This window comes from Manacus vitellinus, unplaced genomic scaffold (genome assembly GCF_001715985.3).
Source record: "Manacus vitellinus isolate BGI_N305 unplaced genomic scaffold, ASM171598v3 scaffold_60_pilon, whole genome shotgun sequence".
Taxonomy (NCBI): Eukaryota; Metazoa; Chordata; class Aves; order Passeriformes; family Pipridae; genus Manacus; species Manacus vitellinus.
In genome coordinates this window covers 900906-918965 of record NW_021940687.1, presented here as the reverse complement: position 1 = coordinate 918965, position 18060 = coordinate 900906, and the positions used below count along the sequence as shown (strand labels likewise).

General features: G+C 49.2%; 2 protein-coding genes across 4 annotated transcripts in view; both read right to left on the bottom strand.

Annotated features, from left to right (window-relative positions):
* Positions 1-409: 409 nt before the first annotated feature.
* Positions 410-3661, bottom strand: DUSP28 (dual specificity phosphatase 28). Its single transcript, XM_025896135.2, has 3 exons — positions 3611-3661; positions 2507-2953; positions 410-1620 (listed from the first exon to the last, which is right to left on the bottom strand). The coding sequence occupies exons 1-3, from the start codon at positions 3659-3661 to the stop codon at positions 1192-1194; spliced, it is 927 nt and encodes a 308-aa protein (XP_025751920.2). The 3' UTR covers positions 410-1191.
* Positions 3662-4547: 886 nt separating this feature from the next.
* The window catches only part of GPC1 (glypican 1), a 202788-nt gene continuing 189275 nt past the window's right edge, over positions 4548-18060 (bottom strand). For 2 of the 3 annotated variants that reach the window (XM_008930216.3, XM_025896134.2), the window contains 6 exons: positions 17235-17400; positions 15040-15170; positions 11947-12066; positions 11082-11215; positions 9827-10002; positions 9009-9341 (listed from right to left, as the gene is read on the bottom strand). In XM_008930216.3, the coding sequence (XP_008928464.3) occupies positions 9121-9341; positions 9827-10002; positions 11082-11215; positions 11947-12066; positions 15040-15170; positions 17235-17400 (948 nt within the window). In that variant the 3' untranslated portion in view covers positions 9009-9120. Of the gene's footprint in view, positions 9342-9826; positions 10003-11081; positions 11216-11946; positions 12067-15039; positions 15171-17234; positions 17401-18060 lie in introns of all 3 variants that reach the window. The other variant, XM_029963676.1, reaches the window with a different exon arrangement.

Below are 18060 nucleotides of genomic sequence, written 5' to 3'. Positions count from 1 at the left end.
AAGGTTTATAAAAGCTACAATAAATTCTCTAGCAACCACTCACCTTCAAATCTGCAGATGTGCAACAAATTTCATGGTTGTAATGCAGATACCAAAAATAAATGATATGGAATGAACCAAACACAGCTGGGAGTGGAGAAAGCATCTGGTGTGAAAACGCCTTGTGGTAACTAAGAAAACAATAGCCTGAATTTTTTATTTTTATTTCTATGTTTTCAGCTTTTAAAATAATCCTATTTTAACTTTGAGCAATCTTTAACTTTGGGAACTTCTACTGCATCTGAGTTGTCTAATTCGTGCAATTCCCCAGAGGCTTTATTCTCTGTCATTGTTCCATCATTAGAATTTCTGCCTTAAACTACTCCACTGCTGGGAGCATACGTTTGCCTTGTGTGAGCACTCAGACAGATGGTGATAAGCTAATTTTATTTTATATTTATGCTTTAAGCAACATGAAATGGAATTTCACCCTACAGGTTCATAGGTTTCATAACTTGTCCCTTTTAAATTACAGATGTATTCACACAGTTTGACAAAATACCTTGGTGTTTATCTCTAGTTCTGATGTCTTATGATAAACATATAATAGTCTGATTTAGAAGTTTCATGCAGTTTTCTTGATGTCCCAATAGATAATTTCAGAGAGCAACCAGCAAGCAGTCTTAGCAGATTTAGCCATGTTGCTTGGATGCAGGTACAACTGACTTGTAAACTGGCACATTAAGGCATGTGTTGAGCACTGGCAGATCTTGTTAGACTTAGTAAGTAAAGCTAAAAAGAGTGAGGATTACTTCTAAATTGCCAGAGTCATCTTCTTCCCCCCACTATCAACTGTTGTTTTTTAAATCATTCCTTTGGTGTTTTAGAGAATAATTTCAAAAGCTGAAAAGGCACTTAACTTGCATGCTGGGAGCTGAACTCCTTGCCATCATCTGTACATTCTGTCCTCTGGATTTTTAGGTAATTTTATGAAGGTGCTTTGGTCTAGTTGAACGGAAGGAAAATGGCAGACTAAGCATCAACCAGTGTTGGTTTCCAACCAAAAGTTGTGTCAGCTCATGAACATGAATTATGACTTAATATCCAGCAGGTGAGACAGGAATTCAGAACTTCCTTAGTCTGGCATCAGGTCTTCCAGTGGCATCACTGGGAAATTTAATTAACAACCAAAACTGCTGTGTGGTAACTCCTTCACTCATTCAGTACATCGTTATCGTATTCAGTGTCATTCAGGGGAAAATAACTGCTGAAGATTCCATGCCTTCCTCTGCTTTGTTTACAGTCCTTCCAACCATTTTCTGTTTTTGTTGTTTCTCCCTGCTTATCCACCCTGTTTCCATGCACCTTCAACAGAAATGCGCTGAACGAATCTAATGAACCATCAGGTATTTTATGTAGAGGTGATTCAGGAAGGGATTTTTTTTCCTTTTTTTTTTTTTTTTTTTTTTTTAGATCTGTAGCAACTTCACTCTGTTTAAAGCATCTTCGCACTTTGCTAGTTTTAAGTCCTTTGCTCAGTGGACCTGACTGCTTTAGTATCTGCAAATCTTCTTCATATCTCTGCAGCTGAGACCAAAATCCTGCGTTGGGTTCTGCTACAGGTCTGGCAGTCTTCACAGCCTAGGGAACAGGAGAGAGTGGTAGAAGCAAGGTGTCCTGCATTTGTGAGCGTCCTGTAAATGGATTTTTTTCCTTAGACCTTAGATTTACTTTGGTTTTGATTTGACCACAGAATAACGAACAGCTATTTTGGTGAGCTGACCTCACTCTGTGCTTGCTATGACTTGGCATGTGGTCCCTGTTACAGAAGGGATTCATGGCTGAGACATGAGAAGGAGCTGTTGAATTTGCTGGAAATGCGAATGTCTCTTACAAAGTGTGCTGACACTGCTCATGTTTAAGATAGCGTGAAACTGGTCACTCTCTGCACGCTGTCTAATGTGAGCAAAATGGTTATCTAAAGACTTCAGTCATACACCTGCCAAACGGGTGAAGACTAAAGGCCCATAGAATCCAAGTAGTTTGTATTGGATGGGCTTCCCAGGAAAGCTGAGATGCTACTGCTCACAGCTAGTCCCTGGCCATTGAGCAGGCTTAACAGGATGTTTCTTTGCTGTGTGGAGCTGTCACATAGGTGAAGGAGCAAATCCTGCAAAACAACTCCTGCAGCCACCCATTTGTCTCTGTCTTTATTGTCACTTACTGTGACTATGCAACTGACAGAGAAAAATGGTCACTAAACAACCAGCTTTGCATGTTTGCTACTGGTGCTCAAAGCCTATTTGCATCTGTAATTATTTTGTCCCAGAAACCTCACACTGAAAGGTCATTTGTCCAAGCTAGAGGTGAAAAAACTTGGAGGGGAACATTTATTCAAAATGTTGAATATCTGTATAACTGCTAATGGGCGGGTGAGAGCCCAAAATAATTGATCATTACTCAGAACGAGCCTTGCATTTCTTCCCCAGAAGGTGTCTAAATATAAATCTGGGCATAAGCAGGTTACCTCAAACGCGTCCTTGAGCGGGAGCTGCCGGTGTCTCATCAGATAAGCCGTGCAAATGGCAGCCGACCGGCTGCGGCCGTTCTTGCAGTACACCAGGCACTTCCCCCCGCCCCGCACGGCCTCCTCGATCGCGGCGCCGCACGGCTCGAAGTACCGGTACAGGTCCTCGGCCGGGTCGTCGAACACGGGCACGCGAATTCCGCGCACCCGCGGGAGGCCGGGGAACGGCTGCTGCCTGGTGACATTGATGCAGAAGGTGACCCCCTCCCGCGACAGCAGCTCCTCGTCGCAGGCTGCCCTGGCCGCTGCCGAGGAACAGGAGGCCGTGACCTTGCAGAGCTGAGCATCGGCAGCCCAGGGTCCCGGCCCCTCCGCGCCGGGGGTCGGGGTGCGGGGCTCCTCGGCGGCAGCGCGGCTGTGCCGCCGCAGCCGGCGGGCCGGGCTGTGCTATCCGTTCTGTACAGGCTGGGGCGTAGAGGCTCCAGGCAGGTCCTAGTGCCGGCTGCATCTCGAGAGCTGCGTTTGGAAGGCTAAAACGCTTTCAGAGCCCACAGCTCACTTGAGAACTAGATGGATTTTACAGTCCCCACCCCTACAGCAGCTGCTTCCCCCCTGTGTTCTGCACGGGAAGGCTGCTGCGGTCAGTGCTGTTGGTGCAGGGATGCAATATCGATGTGAGCTCCTCCAGAGCATCTTGGGGCCCCTCACATATAACAAAAGCATCTTTTGAGTGCCCAGAAAATTATTTACTAGGCTGGCTGGATAGCATAGCACTAATTTCTCTGGACTTCCGTAGAATTGCTGGTGTGGTGCCAGAGCAAGAGTATCTTACACTGGAGTGTACACGTGGGTTAGAGCTGTGCAGGCCAGGGTGGGGATGGGGCCAATGGCCCGGCCAGGTGAATGCCACATCAGCCAGCGCCACAGGGCTGATCGCTGGTACCATCCACTTCCCGGAGCATTGAACATGTGGCTGAGCTGCTTCACCCCTCTGCTTTCTGGTGAAACAGGAGCATGTGACCAATATTTGTTGCTGGCACAAAAATGAACCTGGACTATCACAGCAGCAGAGCACAGACTAATAGGACAAATCTGATGACTTACTGGTTTATGAGTTCCTGCACTGGTGTGCAGGTCTTCCCTGGGTGCCCCCATCCCAGGGCAGCATTTCTGTCACATAAGCACCATGTCACTGTGGCCACACCTGTGCTTCCTCACTCTGAGGCTACAGATGTTTACTTGCTACCTGCCTGCAGTTGACTTAAGAATGGTCATTCATGCCAGAAAGGTTGTCCCTTCCCACCAGCCTGCCCTGTATCACCTCCCTGTGCAGAGCAGGAAATAGGGACAGGGCACTTATCCTTACATGGAGAGTGATTTATAAGGTAAATGCAAATGCCACCTTCTGGCAGTGAAGACAGTTGCCAGCTCTGCAAGATGATGGTCAAACTGCAGGGTAAAAGCCTCATCCTCTGACTAGAAAAGGTCTGATGCCTCAGTCCAAATTTTGCTGGGGGACTTCTGGTCTTCGTGCCACTGCCAGCTGGGGTTTGGTGCAAACAGCCCCAGTTATACTGGCTGTGTCTCATCCTTTTCCATGCACCTGTAAAGTGTCTGCCCCCATCGTCTTGGTGAGCTCCCTGTAGGTACCAAGCTGTTGTTAGAGCCTCTGAAGCCTTTCCTTCCCAGGCAAGCAGGGCTGTGTGGCTGCAGGGAAGTGGGAGCTGAGGTTGTATCACATCCTACACCTCCTGCAAGCTCTTAGCAGTGAATCTGCAAACACACTGCGGCATCGCTGCAAACACAGTGGCATCACAAATTGCAGCAATGTTTTCAGACAACTTTAATACACACACAGCTATAAGTGGATATTATTTAAGATCATCATTAGACACAGAGGAGGCAAAGGAAGCAACTGGTGTGCAAACAACTTCTCCAAGAAGACCTACATTTCTGCACTTGTCTGTATTTATATGAATGTGTGCATGTGGTGCAAATAGCTGTAACTGCAGGACAGGAACCTAAAGAAATGCCTACTCACTCAAGGGTATCACGCAGTTTATTAAATTTAGGTGGTATTTGCTTCCAGGAAGAAAGATACACTTCTAGTAGTTTCCAGTTACCAAGTCTTTCTTAGACACTTCACGAGCAGCTTCTGATGCGTTACCTTGACAGCTGTATTTAACCACTACTGGAAAGGACAGAGCTGAAGCACAAACCTTTCTGATGCACCAGTTCAGTATCAAGCACATGCTTGAGATCAAACATTCACATCACTTCTTTGCTTGCTGTGAGCCCTGCCAACAGCTGCACCGGTGTAAGGCCATGGCTGTAATTACCACAATACTTTGTAATGATCAATATCAAGGGCATTTCTGGTTCCTTATACTGTTATACCACTTCTTTCTGTGCTTCTACATGAAAAAGAGAACATTTAGCATCCTTGCTTTGATGACTCAAGCCAGGCTCACCTTGTTCCCACAAACACACATCTATACATCCAACCCAGCAGCTGCTCCTCTGGAAGATATGGGGTTGGTGCAGGCAAACCTCTGCTGCCAACACTGGCATCAGCCCATTAGAAACTTGTGGCTGAAACACCATTTCATGGCTCAGACCTGCCCTTTATCTGTGCTTTAATGAGGGAAAAAGACAGAAAATGCCCAACTCAGCTTAAATGGAGAAGAAATAACTGCCCTGTTATCTAGGTTTGTCTCCAGCCTTTTTATTTATACAAGGATTCAAAGAACATATTTCAACTTTAGATAAACAGTGCAAGAGAGTTACAAGTACCTTGGTAACAGAAAGAAATAGATAACTGTCCAGCTATGCCAATAAGTGAAATAATTCTTACTTCTGCAGGTAGAAATGCATCTGTTTAAAGCAAAGATGGACTTCAGATATTCTGCTATACCTTAGCCCCTATCAAGCCCACCAGAAAACAACAGGCAGCTTGTCATTTGTAAATGAGAAGTAGCTGTGCTCTCAAAGCCTTTTGAGACCCTTGCCCTTAGTTAAAACATACATGTTATGGCACAAAGAGCAGGCTGAAAGACAGAGACACTTGGAAATCCACTATTTCTGGTTCTCCCCTTCCCAGGGACGTTGTTTTTGTTAATATTTTTTCCTAGAGCACTACCCCTGTCAAGCATGAGGCCTTTTCACACCAGAACACCACAAATCACTATCTCGATAGCATCAGAGCAGATGTTTCTCCCCAGACAGACCTGTTCCCCAGGGCTCCCATCATCTAGCCAACCCAAGCAGCCACCAGCCAGGGGCTAGGGAGGTGTGTCACAGCATTTTCAAGCAGGTCATAGACCAGGAAATGTCATTTATAAGCACTGAAAGGCTGCAGGCTCTGTGCCAGCCTGAGCACAGGTTTGGGGCTTGTCTGGACCTGGGCTGATTTCAGCTTGTTGAGCCACACCAGTGGTTGTTTAGTCATCAGTAACTATGGTTTGCTTTAGGTTTGCTTTAGTTTAGAGTGATATTGAGTTGATATCCTGGGGGACTCGGCCAGTGGGCTCCCTGGGGAAGATGCCATGGTCAAATGCAGCCCCAGGTCATTTAATGGCAGCAGTTCAGGGAAACCACTTCAGGGCAACAAAGAGAATAGAAAAACTGAATAACCAGGAACCAACAAAAAGCAGGAGCACAGACGGACTGTGTGAAAAGGTAGAAAAATAAATCCAAGGGGGCCCAGGGTCAAGGAGGGAGGAAGTGTCACCACAACCATCATGTCCCTCCTGGCAAAGAGGGGCTGAGCCCCTGGCACTGCCCTCGCCTGCCTGCTGGTCTCATCCCAGCTCGGCTCCCTGAGGATAGAAGGGGTCACCCTCAGGGCCTGGAGGGATGTGGAAGTGGGAGCTCAACCCAGCCTTGGAGGGAAGACATCAGGAAGGGCTTCTCCTGCGTAACTGGTTTAACAGTTTCTTTGAGGTTTTGCTGTATTAATTGGGACTATCAGGTTTTATTCTTGTAACAGAACCACTAGTTTGGGTTATTAAATTGTTAAAAGATTAAGTGGACAATCAGTAAATTCCTGGCTTTACACTTAGGGTGTGAAGGGGCCCATAAGAAGCTTTTGAGGGTAAAAAGGTAAACACTAGTAAACACTAACTGCACAGAAATGGAAGTGACAGGGACTTTCAGGTCTCATTCTGCATCCATATGTTAGACTGACTTCAGCATCCATATGTTAGAACTCCAACTGAACCACGTTTTGAAGAGGGTACAATGGTTTGATGTCCCCTCCCTCCTCTTAATTTTGCTTTGGATGTAAAGTTTCTGCAGGACTGGTTGTGGGGATTTCTGCAACTGGAGGTTAAATTTGTATCGGCAATTCTAGTTAAAAAAAAATTCAAAAAAAAGTTACTGTTCTTCAGAGCAGTAAAGTCATGTGAACTTGTCATACGTCTAGAAGTAAGTAAACCTGTACGAATCCATGACTTGCATTTATTCTCTCCAGGGTTCTGATCAGTCTAGTGGCATTGTCTGTCCTTCAGCCAATGTCCAGCATTCTGGCAGTCATTTCGGACACCCTACAAGATCAGGTAAGATTTTACCTTACAAGAAGGGGAGGACAAGGCAGAAAGGATGCCCAGTCAGTGACACTAGTCACAGAGACTTGGAGAGGCCAGTCAAAGCTGGCCTAAAATCTCTGCTTAGTTTGAGGCACCTTCAGTGCCATCACTGGGCCCCAGTGCTTTTGGCATTACCTTCCTTGTGTTCTCATCTCCCCTTAAATTGCACATTCTAGAAACTGCTAATGTTAAAAATGTTTTTTTCCCCTCTTCTTAGGAAATGGGCAAACCCAAACTCCATTATGTTTGCTCAGGCCAAAGGCATGTTTCCTCTAGCAGGGCAGAGGAGAAATGCTCAAATGCTGTGCAGACCAGTAAAGCAGGAGACAGACCCAGCTCTGCCCTCCCCCTTGCCTCAGTACAAACACAACTGAAACTCAAACCCAATCCCTGGGTGTGCTCTTGGCCCAACCAGTCACAGTGACTGTGTTGGATCTAACATCTGCTAAACCTATGCCTCCAGCAACACTGGCTGCCCGTCAGGCACAGAAGCCTCTGGAAGCCCCAAAGCACAGCGCTACACGCACAGACACTCCTACAGCTACGTGGGGACATTTATATCGTTCACCCACCACCTCCAGTCTCCAAACCTGGCACAGAGCCCACCCCACCAGGCATTTTGGGGTTAGGGCAGCAGCCTGTGTGACCCAGAGGCTGGTGTGTGCTGGGACGGGGTAGCAAAGGGTGAGCCTGGCCCTCCCCTGAGCCAAAACGGAGCTGCCAGTGGGTGCCTGACCCACTGTCTCAGCCCATCCCTGCAGTGGTTAGAGGAGGTGTGTTGGATGATGGGGAAGCAACAGGGAAATTCATTAAAAACCTACAATGCAACTAGAACAAACACTGAAGGAAAACAAACAAAATGTATCCCATACTCACATCCCCTCTGGTAGGTGCTGCTTTGAGGCAGCCCCCTGGGTAGGGACACTGTCCAGTGCTGATCACCACTGGCCCCTCTCTGCCCTAAGGCAGCTGCCTGGAGGCCGCAACCAGTCCCAAAGCTCCAGTTAGTAAAAAGCCTCTGGTCTTTCTTATTACCAAGAAAAAACAAATGGATTCCTGTTCATGGCTGAGGCTAGAGAAGGAGGAGGCAGCACAACTGTCTGTCACACAGAGAATCTCACTGTGCATATTTTCATCTCTCTGTTACCTACCATGGTACTGCACTGCAGGTAGAAATTGGACCATTGTTACTTGGGTAAAAAATGGCTTTCCAACTAGCATGCAAAGAAAAAGTACCCCAAACCCCAACCCCTAACACTCATTCCCAGTCATTTAGATGTAGGAGACCTACATTTCAAATTGTCACCAGCTACGAGCTCTAGTCAAGAAACCCACTTGTGACCTTTCCAAAAAAAAAGGGAGTTCTGCGTTTTTGGGTCCAACAGCCACTGACAAACTGTGTCAGTTCAACCCACCAGACCTGCTTGTGCTCCTACATACGCTGCTGGAAGTGAAGGGCCATCTCTGCCCACTTAGGAAGCACAAAGAACCGGAAAGAGCCCCTGAATGCAGCACGTAAGCGGCGCTGAGGATCCCAGTCTCTCCGCGGGAGGAGCCGGCTTTGCCCCGTGGCACCATCGCGCTGTCGGCAGCACCGCTCCGGCCACTGTCTGGGGAACAAGGTCAGGGCAATTGCATATTCCACTGGAGGCAGCAGGAGAGCTGCCCTTGTAGGGGTTGGCCAAGATCCCCCAGAGCCCTCTCTGCAAAGGCTTGTTTCGGCCCCAAAAGCCAGTTTGTGGCAATAACAAAAGTAAAACAATGAGGTACAGAAAGAAGGGCCCAGCATTGGGGAAGACCAAGAAAGAAGAAAACAGCTCAAGCACTGCCAGAAATAGCAAACAACTGAAACCTTTTGAAACCTTTTTCTCCTCCCTCTTTTCGTTTTCCTGTTGTGTTGTTTTGTTGGTTTTTTATTTTTTTTTTTGCCAAGGTAAATTAAATATGTCCTTTGGTTGTTGGTTGGTTGGTTGGTTTTGGCAAAGTGAAGCCCTCAGCCGCAGTCTGTTTCCTGGCTGTGCCAGTGAGTTACCGCCACAAGTGCTGTGGGGCGATGACAGCCACCAAGAGGAGGAGGAGGAGGGAGGCAGAAGGCAAAGATCTGCTGCTGGCCCCATTGACGCCATGTCCAGACTGCTTAGGAATAGCGTGTGTTTCTGGCTGCCTGGTGCTGGGGCTCTTAGAAAGTCTTTTGCCGCAGACATCGTCAGGACAGCTGTCCCCGCTCCCGGAGCCGCTCATGTCGTCACCTGCACAGAGACAAACACGGGCTGAGTCCCGACTGCCTTCTTACCCTGGGACACGTCCCTGCAACCCCAGGGAGCTCTGCCCACCAGCCCTGCCCCGGCCACCTCCTCCTCTCTGCATTCTGCATCCCCCACTGTGGGACACAAGCCCATATCTGACCTCCAGCTGACTTTAACCACCCGCTGCTGCAGCAGCTGGAAACCTATGGAGCAGACAGGAGCCCCTTAAAGAGGGCTGGGTTGGCACTGGAGAGAGCTCCTCAGGTTTCAGTAAGGCACTGGGAGCAGCACAGCCTCCAGCCACCCCATAGCAAGTTGGCTGCACTTGAGCAGCCCCTCAGCTGCTCCAAGCCAAAAGCCAGGTTGCCACAGCCCCTTCTCTGCCCCCCGGGCCCAAGAGCAGGGTCTGCATGGACAGTTGTGGAGGCTGCAGGACTGTGCTCAGCCCCTCTCGCCTGCGGGGACCTCTCCCGTTCTGCTACACTCACTCGTGTCTTGGAAATCCACATCATTCCCGATATTGGCGTTGCCCAGCCGGTTTGTCATGATCTTTAGCTGCATGATTTGCTGGCGGATGGTCATGTCTGGCTTGGTGATGTCCACCTCCACCTCTGGGTTGTTGATCTGGTTAGCTAAGCCATCCCCCATCACTTCAGGCAGGTAACTGGGAAGGAAGAAGACAGGTTTAGATGATTCCCTCTCAGCTCACCTCACCTGTCCCTGTCACAGACACCGGTGACAATCCAGCCTCTATGAGCCCAAGAGAAGCTGCAGTCAGTGGGTTGTGGAACGTCCTCTGTAGGGTGGTGTTTGCTGAGAGGCAGCCACAGATGGCCAAAGCCATGCTGCCACGGCCAGACCCCAGCAGAGCCTCGGGCTCATCCTGAGGCCACCTCAGCTTGCAGGAGGTGGCTGATGGCCTTGCAGCATCCCGGCTTAGGGAGGGATTTCCTGCAGGAAAGGCTGAGGGGTTGCTCTCAGGCTGGCACCCATGGACCCACAGTGATACTCCCCTGTGGAAAATCTCTGGGAGGCTGAGGAGCATCTTCATCCTTGCCTGGTTAAACCTGTGGGGATTGACACTCAGCCCAGTTCTACCAGACAGGCCCCCAGGAAAGCTTCAGTTATCTGGGAGCTGTCAAGCTAACCCTGGCCCTCCTGCAGATCTGTGACCCTGTTGGCAGAGCTAAAGGTGTTGGGTCTGGGCTGGCAGAGCCCAGCCCAGAAAGTTCATGGAGAGAAGTGGAGAAAGATGCAGGTCCAGCAGTTGCCCATCTCCTTTCAGACATCCTTTAACCTCAGCCAGGGTGGGAACTGTTTCTGCAGCTGTTTGATGTCACGTGGGTGCCTTTTCTCATGAGGAAACAGCATTTCGGAGCAGGCGTGGATAGAGAGACACGTATGCAATTCTCTGCAGCAGCTCTGGAGTCTGTGAGCTAAATCCAGCTCTGCTGCCTTCTGAGTGCATGTGGAATTGCAAAACTGCTTCAGTAGTAGAAAATTACACAGTTATTTCATGGCAAATGCATTTCAGTGCTTAAGCCTCTGACACACAGCAAAATGGCACCAGGCCTGACATTCCCAGGTACCAGTTTTTCAGGAAACACAGCACTTCTATGGACAGGGACAGACTGCTCACTCTAAACAAGTGGGGCTGGCTGTGATGATGTGTAAGTGCCTTTTATCAAACCCTCCCTCTCACTCCAGAATGGTGCTATCCTGGCACCTCAGCCCACTCCATACCTGCCCTTGGTCATCCCGTTCCAACACTTGTCATCTGATGCTGAGCTGGCCATTACTTTTTTGCTGCACAGGCTGCTGGGCAGGGTGATCCAGTACGTCTTGAGAGCTGTCAGATTCCCTTTGGCATCTAAAACCTGTAAGCAAAGGGGATGCTCAGGGCCAGGAGACCTCTGGGGCACCCCAGGCCTGAGGAAAGGACAAGGATTCGGCCTATTTTTTTTGTTTGTTTGTTTTACCATCACAAAGTCTGTTTTTATGAAAACAAGGATGTGTCATCAGCCTTCCCCTAAAGACCAACTGTCAACTCAAGCACCCAAGGCTGAAGGTTACATGCCAAGGACTGTTCTGGTACCACAAGATTAACCAGGAGGAGACCATCTTCTGGGCCATGAGGGAAATGCTTAGAAGCTCCTTGGTGAGAGCCAGCAGGGCTCTGCTGGGTGGGACAGATGGGTGTCTGCAAGTGAGGAGCCTCTCACCTGTGGGACCATGGCAAATCCCACAGCTTGCCATCCACAGAACCCAAAATCCGCATGAAGAAGGACCTCCGGCCCCAGTATCCAGGCTGGACTGAGGCTGAACTACACCAATGGATAGGAGCCTCTCCAAATAAGTGCGGCCCCAAATCCCTGGGAAATTGGTTATCAACAACACAGACCCCACCCTGTGCAGAGGTAAGAAGATCAGGTGTGCTTAGCTCACACCCTCACTGGATGATCTCAGCTTCAAACTCGTGATTGAGCAGCCTGGGTGGTCTGATCTGACCTGCAGGACCCACAGGGGAGTGATCTCCTCCCAGGGGACATCACACACCAGCACTCCTGTCCTGGTCACTGGCAGAAGGGAGCTCTGGAGACAAACTCACCAGCATCTCCAGTGCTTGTGCAGAGGATTTGGCCTCCAATGTGACTTTTCCCCGTCTTTTCTTGTCCTCGCTGATGGAGCCTTTTGTGCTGATTTTGGGATTTCCACAGCCTTGGAATACCTGAAAAACAAATCAAACTCTCTATCCCATGTTTTGATGCTATTTCTTTAACTATTTAACACTCTAGAGTTATGGGTGGTTTTTTCCTGTTTTTAAGTATATTTATCTTTCCTACCTGCAAGATCTCAGAGACTCTGGTTTGGTTTCTGGTGCCAGATGTGTTTTCAGCACATTGTAACTTGTTTTGGTTACCCTATCAAGCAAAATGCTCAGCTCTAACGCATGTTTTTGGATGAGTCATCAATGTTGATATTAAATTATTTATAGCAATTTTATCTGTTCTTCTTATGATTGGAAAATAAAATCTTGGGAAGAACAAGACGGGAGTTGATCACACTTGTTACACTAGTGATGTGGGCTTTATGATTGCAGAGCATGGGAGCTTCATTGATTTGGACAACAGCAGAGGTGGGACTATCCCCATGACTCCTACAATCAGCGCCCGCACTTGGGAAATTAATGCCCTCTGAGCAGGGCAGTGCAAAGACAGCGGATGTGCCACAAACCATCAGGTTGGATGTTTCAGGGGCAAATCAGGCAATGGAACTGATTTATCCCCTATCTTTGGGTACCTCCTACCATCCTAACTACCTGCCCAGGTGGGCTTTGTAGCCAGAGGTCAGAAGAAGCACGTTGAAGGTACAAATCCTCAGACTTGGCCTCTAGGATGAGATGAAAGATGTCCTGGAAGCACCTGTTTCTCCCAGTCTCTGCATGACCTGTCCAGGCAGTGACACCTCTGTTGCAGATCACCAGGTGCTGCGCAGCTGAGCCTCACTGGTGGCAGGACTGCTCAGCCAGCCAGGCTGAACAAAGCATCAGAGGCCAGGAGGGACTTTGAACTGTCAGTCTGAGTCAGAAACACCAGCCTTTACAAAGAAAGCCATCTGATCTGAAAAGAGGGCTCCAAGCTTGTTGTGGCTACCAGGGTACTGTCAGAAACTATTGACAAATGTGACTTTGCCTGGTGTCCCCTTACAGCAGAGGAGTCAGGACCGCAGGCAGGAGCACTGCTGACACAGCTCGTGCCACCCGCTGAATGTGCTGGTGAGTGGATTCTGACAGCCATCAGCAAAGTCCTAACCTAGGCAAGTGTCCTTTCAGTGACAATGGGGCTTGTTGGTGTGTCTGAGGGACATTCAGCCTCCAAAGGCCTCTCCTGGGGTGCTCTGTCCTGTTGAACTAGACAGATCTGATGACTCCAGCAGTTCAGCACTAAGCCAATTTGTTCATCTGTCTCCTTTGCTCTGTGCAAAATCCTGCCCTGAAAACTGCACGTGGAACATTTTCAACTTGGTTCTAACAAAATAAAACCAATTTGGTTTCACTGTTGTATCTTGTGGGCCTACTACTGCTGTTGACAGCAGACAACTCTTGCAGGAGGTAAAAGCCTGGGGTGGTGTCCAGGACAGTGGCTCCTGTAGCAGCTCCAGCACAGCGTGGTACTAAGGTGATCCTCTTGCCATCCCAAGGGCTTCAGGTGAGCAACACAAGTTACTGCTGGACAAAACATGTCTCCTGCAGACTGAGGTGATCAATAGTCTCCCGCGCGATGAGAGCAAATAGGTGTTTGCTGCCTCTGATCGCTCCTGCTGCCTGAAATCCATGAGAGAGCCACAGGGAGCAAGAGGAGGAGGCAGAGAGAGGGCTCTGTGGTGCTGTGAACACAGGGCCCAGTACCAAAAGTTTTTCTTTCCAGTTTTTTCCCAGATCCCAGGAAAACCCATGACTGAAGGTGTCACTGGGTTCAATGGCCACTTCTGGCTCTTCTCACAACTAGCAGACAGTGCCCATGGCCCAGGCCATGTTTGAAGCCCTCAACTGCGGCTCGAGCCTGCTGCCCTAGGTCCTGACAGAGAAGACCCCCAGGACTGCTCTGAGACAGTCTCAAGCTCATGTGACAACAACATCTTTCACCTGATGGCTTTGCCGTGCTCAAAACAGTGCTACCAGCAAGAAGTGGTCACCAGGTCACACTGAGGAGCTTATCAAACATGTTTGGTTGCTCCAGTTGAGCACCAATTAGACTATTTTCCCCTTGGAAACATCTTTCTTGTGAATGATGCCATGTTTTCCCACACCATGGATTTGCTTTTATGAGGACAGCCTCAGTCTCATCTTACAAGAAAGAATATGGCCTTTCATGTCAGGAAAGAAACTTAAACCAGTACTTGTTTGCATGCTGCTGTTAGTGCTTTGATGTGTGCCAGTGAATTCCTGCTTGCCAAGCAATACTTGTAGCCCATCCCTTCTCCAAAACCCAGTTAGGACCAGTCCCGCTCCTTTCGTCTGCATCTCTGCCCTAACTGGGGGATAGCTGCAGGACCTGGGGAGTGTCTGGACAAAAGGCAGAAGCCCTGGAGGGCTGCTTTTGTTCCCAAAGCTTCTCTTACCTGTAGCTACAGAGGTGATTGTGGTTAAGTGGATAAATATACCAAAAATAGAAGACAGCTTCATGATATATACTTCTTGGAAGACAGGTGAGCCTCATGAGAGTCTGTTTTGTACTCTGGACTGTCAGATTGCAACTCTGTCCCACGATACAACCTGATAGCCCAGTGTTGCCACAGCAGAACATCCCCCTGAGGCAGGTTAAAGCAGCGGCCTTCTGTCACTGGGGACTGTGCACTTGCTGTAAACACCTCAGCTCAGCCAAAAGAAATCAGGACTCTTCAGACACAGAGGCCCCTGACAGCAAGTGCCACCCTGCCTCTCCCAGTCACTGCATATGCAGTCCCACCTCCTGTGCCTGTACCCAAAGGAGGCTGGCTGGATGTGTTAGGGAGCAATATTTGGAAACACTGGAGAAGGTTTTTGCCTAAGGTGGGTGGTTTCCTGTCATTAGAAGAGAGGACGTTCGCTCTCTTTCACTCTTATGTCCTTCAACTCAGTCGAATAGTCACCACAAAAAGCATTTGGTCCTGGCAGTTACACATGATGTGTCCTCAGCCAGGCCCAGGCACATGCTCTTACCTTGGCTGTGATGGAATCTTTGTTTTCTTGCAAGTTGGAAATAGCTTCAGCAATCCTCATGTGAATGGTCCCTATTACAGTGTCCACATTGTAGGGTCCGTCGATCCGATCAGCCACCACGATCAGGGAATCTGGGGAAATAAGGCATCTCATCATCACTCTGTACAAACCAAGGTAAAGATCACGCTCATGCTGGGTGGGAAAAGCTGCCAGCCCCTCAGCAGGCTGGCTGGGAGACATCTCCCCATTTTCACTACTGCACAGGTTCTCCTTTTCCTTACTTAAGTCAAGCCACACTCTGTGGCAGAGGAACAGAGGCCACCTCCTGCAAATGGTAAATGCAACCTGTATTCACCCAAAGTGATCAGCATTTCCTGGGGTGACACAGAAAGGAAAACCAGAAAACTGGTGCAGAAGTATTAAGAAACACACAGCAATACTTGTTCCACCCTCTCCTAATTCACTGCATGTCTTCAGCAAAGCACTGCAGCCAGCAAAAGGTGGGACAAACGAGGCCAATGAAGTGCCAAGGGTACTGGGTGTGGGCAATAGCTTCTGTAGCAGTGGAGTGAAAAAATGAGTTAATTCTTCTCACTCTCACCTCTGGAAGGATGACAGTGACCAACAAGGAAAATATCAGTCTATAACAGCAGAGAAGCAGACCATAATGCCCACAACTAACTGGTAAACAGGACAGGGAGTGACTGAGGGGTGCCTCTTGCTCTCAGCTCCTCTTGGAGGATTGTCCTCTTGATGTCCAGCCACTCCTGCCTGGCCTGGAAGTTACTGCCTGGATGGCTGCTTTGGGACTGTGCTTGGCTTATAAAGAATTACCAGGCTCTGTTTACCTCCAGAGATGCTTCTCAACACTCCAGTTGGGGCTGAAGCAAGGTCAGTCTATATGCAAGGGGTGACTTTTTTTGTATTCTGGGAAATAACATCTCCTGCAACATTGAAGAGCTTGCAGTTTAACTCTGCTGCCACTCAGGGATAGTGGTGTCATCTTTGAGATTATATTTCAGATAATTTTAGCCTGCAGAGGCACTAATGTTGGGATACAGATGTTTCAATCAAAGGCTGCACCCAAAAATTACTTATAAGTTATATTTGAACCACTTACTGTAAAAATCTCCCTTAATTTGACCTGCCCTAATTTGTCAAACTGAAAGAGTAATTCTGTGTTTAGTGTAACAAAATCCTCCCTGCCTACACAAAAGGGCCTGGAGAGGGGTGAAGGATGGATAACACTGTGAACTACTGCCTTTGATTCCACATTTTGCTCCTGTCCTTGATCAAATTGTGACCTCTGACACTGAAATGTACAACAGCAATTTGAAAGAAACTCCAATTTCCTCCTCACCATCACCCCTTGACAATGATGTCTCTTGGGAAGAGGAAGCCACAGTGAGTACAAAATGCACATGGAATTGCTTTCCTATCAGTCAGGGAGAGCTGTATAGTGACCTTTCTGGAGATGTGCAGCCATCCTGCCTGGAGAGCAGTGACAGGGAATGGTTGGCTGGCTCTGGTCAGAAAGGCTAAAGCACACTGAAGTCCTGGTTAAACCCTTGGGGGAGGGAATATTCCTCCTCCTTCTTCACAGCAGCCTCCCAGTTGCTCTCATGCTGAGCACTTCCAATTAGCCACAGTTCCTTAGTCCCAGAATGAGGTGGCAGCTGCACCTCAGTGGGCAGTGCCCTGGCCTTGGTTGCTGCAGTTCCAGATCTATTTTGCAATGTCCCTTGAGAGGCAGAGGACACTCCTTGAACTCCATCGGGATTTTTATTGCTAACACCAGCATGCACCAACCATGAGCCAGCCTGCTGGGCTGCAGCTGGGCAGTGAGCTGGCAGCCTTGCTGGCCAGGCAGTGGGTGCCAAGGTAAGGGAAAAGGCCAAGCCCGAAGTTCTTTGGCCAAGCCCAAAGTTCTTCCTCTGGTGCCTGCCTTGCATGAGCACAGACGAACACCAAAGCTCCCTCAGGTCTCAAAGCACTCCATATGTAGAGCCTGAGAGAGAAAGAGGAGCTTGCTACGTGATGCTCTGTGGGCACAAGGAGGAGTGAGAGCTTTACAACTGCAAACAACCTCCACTGAGCCTCCAACCCTCCTGTCTTTCCTTGCCAAACACTGCCTCAGTGAGTTCAAAGGTTGCCGTGAGAGACAGCTGTGCTGCAGCAGAGAAAGGCCATCTTACCCATCAGGTACTTCCACTCGGTGTTCAGGTCTGCCTGGTTGGCCAGGCAGCCCTTCACAACGTTCAGGCAGTAGTTGTTGCAGGGCCTCACGCTGGACATGCCCCGGCAGTGCGGGCAGTACATCAGCTTCATGACGGCACGAGTGCACTCATGGCTCAGGGACACCTGGGGGAGATAGATCAGAGTCAGGCACACAGGCTGGTCAGGGGGCATGTGGATGAACTCCCCCTTGCCTGGGGTGAAGGAGCTTGGTGTGCTCTGAAAGGCAGCACAGCTCCCCAAGTGTGCGGCCCTGGGAAAGCCACTTCCCCTCTCATTGCCATTCCTTCCCCTCATCTTTCCTCAGGTGTTACTCCTGTTGGAGGGACAAGACCTTCAAGGCAGCCAGTTCCTCAGGCTGCGTTTGAACCAAGCCTTCCAGGAAAAACCTTTATGTGAGCACCAGCACCCCGTTTCCAGCCTGGTCTGGTGGCCACAAGGACAGCCCAAGCTGCCCACCAGCTGTAACCTTGAACCCTGGAGCCTCTGCCATCAGTCCACCACCATGCCCCTTCTGCAGGAAGGGTTTGTTGCCACTACCCTGTGGACACAGGCATCCCACCACAAACTGCATCTCCGGCTTCCTGGGGGGATGCACAGTGGGGCCCTGGACACAGAAAGTTCCCAGATGGAATTTTTGGAAAGGAGAATGGTACTGGGGGAAGGCTTGCACAATTCTGAAAATAAGGGCAATTGAGAGCACTTGACAGTGGAAGTGGTTGCTCTCTGCAAGCACTCGAGGAGCCGCAGGCAGGCGGTGACATGGGCCAACACACGCCATGCCAG

What these genes read in the sequence shown, in the direction of transcription:
- DUSP28 (XM_025896135.2), bottom strand. Translation starts at nt 3,661, where the DNA reads ATGGGGGCACCCAGGGAAGACCTGCACACCAGTGCAGGAACTCATAAA. An exon ending in GTGCAGGAACTCATAAACCA is followed by an intron (nt 2,954 to 3,610) that starts GTAAGTCATCAG and finishes CAGAACGGATAG; the next exon opens with CACAGCCCGGCCCGCCGGCT. An exon ending in CGCTCAAGGACGCGTTTGAG is followed by an intron (nt 1,621 to 2,506) that starts GTAACCTGCTTA and finishes CCTGTTCCCTAG; the next exon opens with GCTGTGAAGACTGCCAGACC.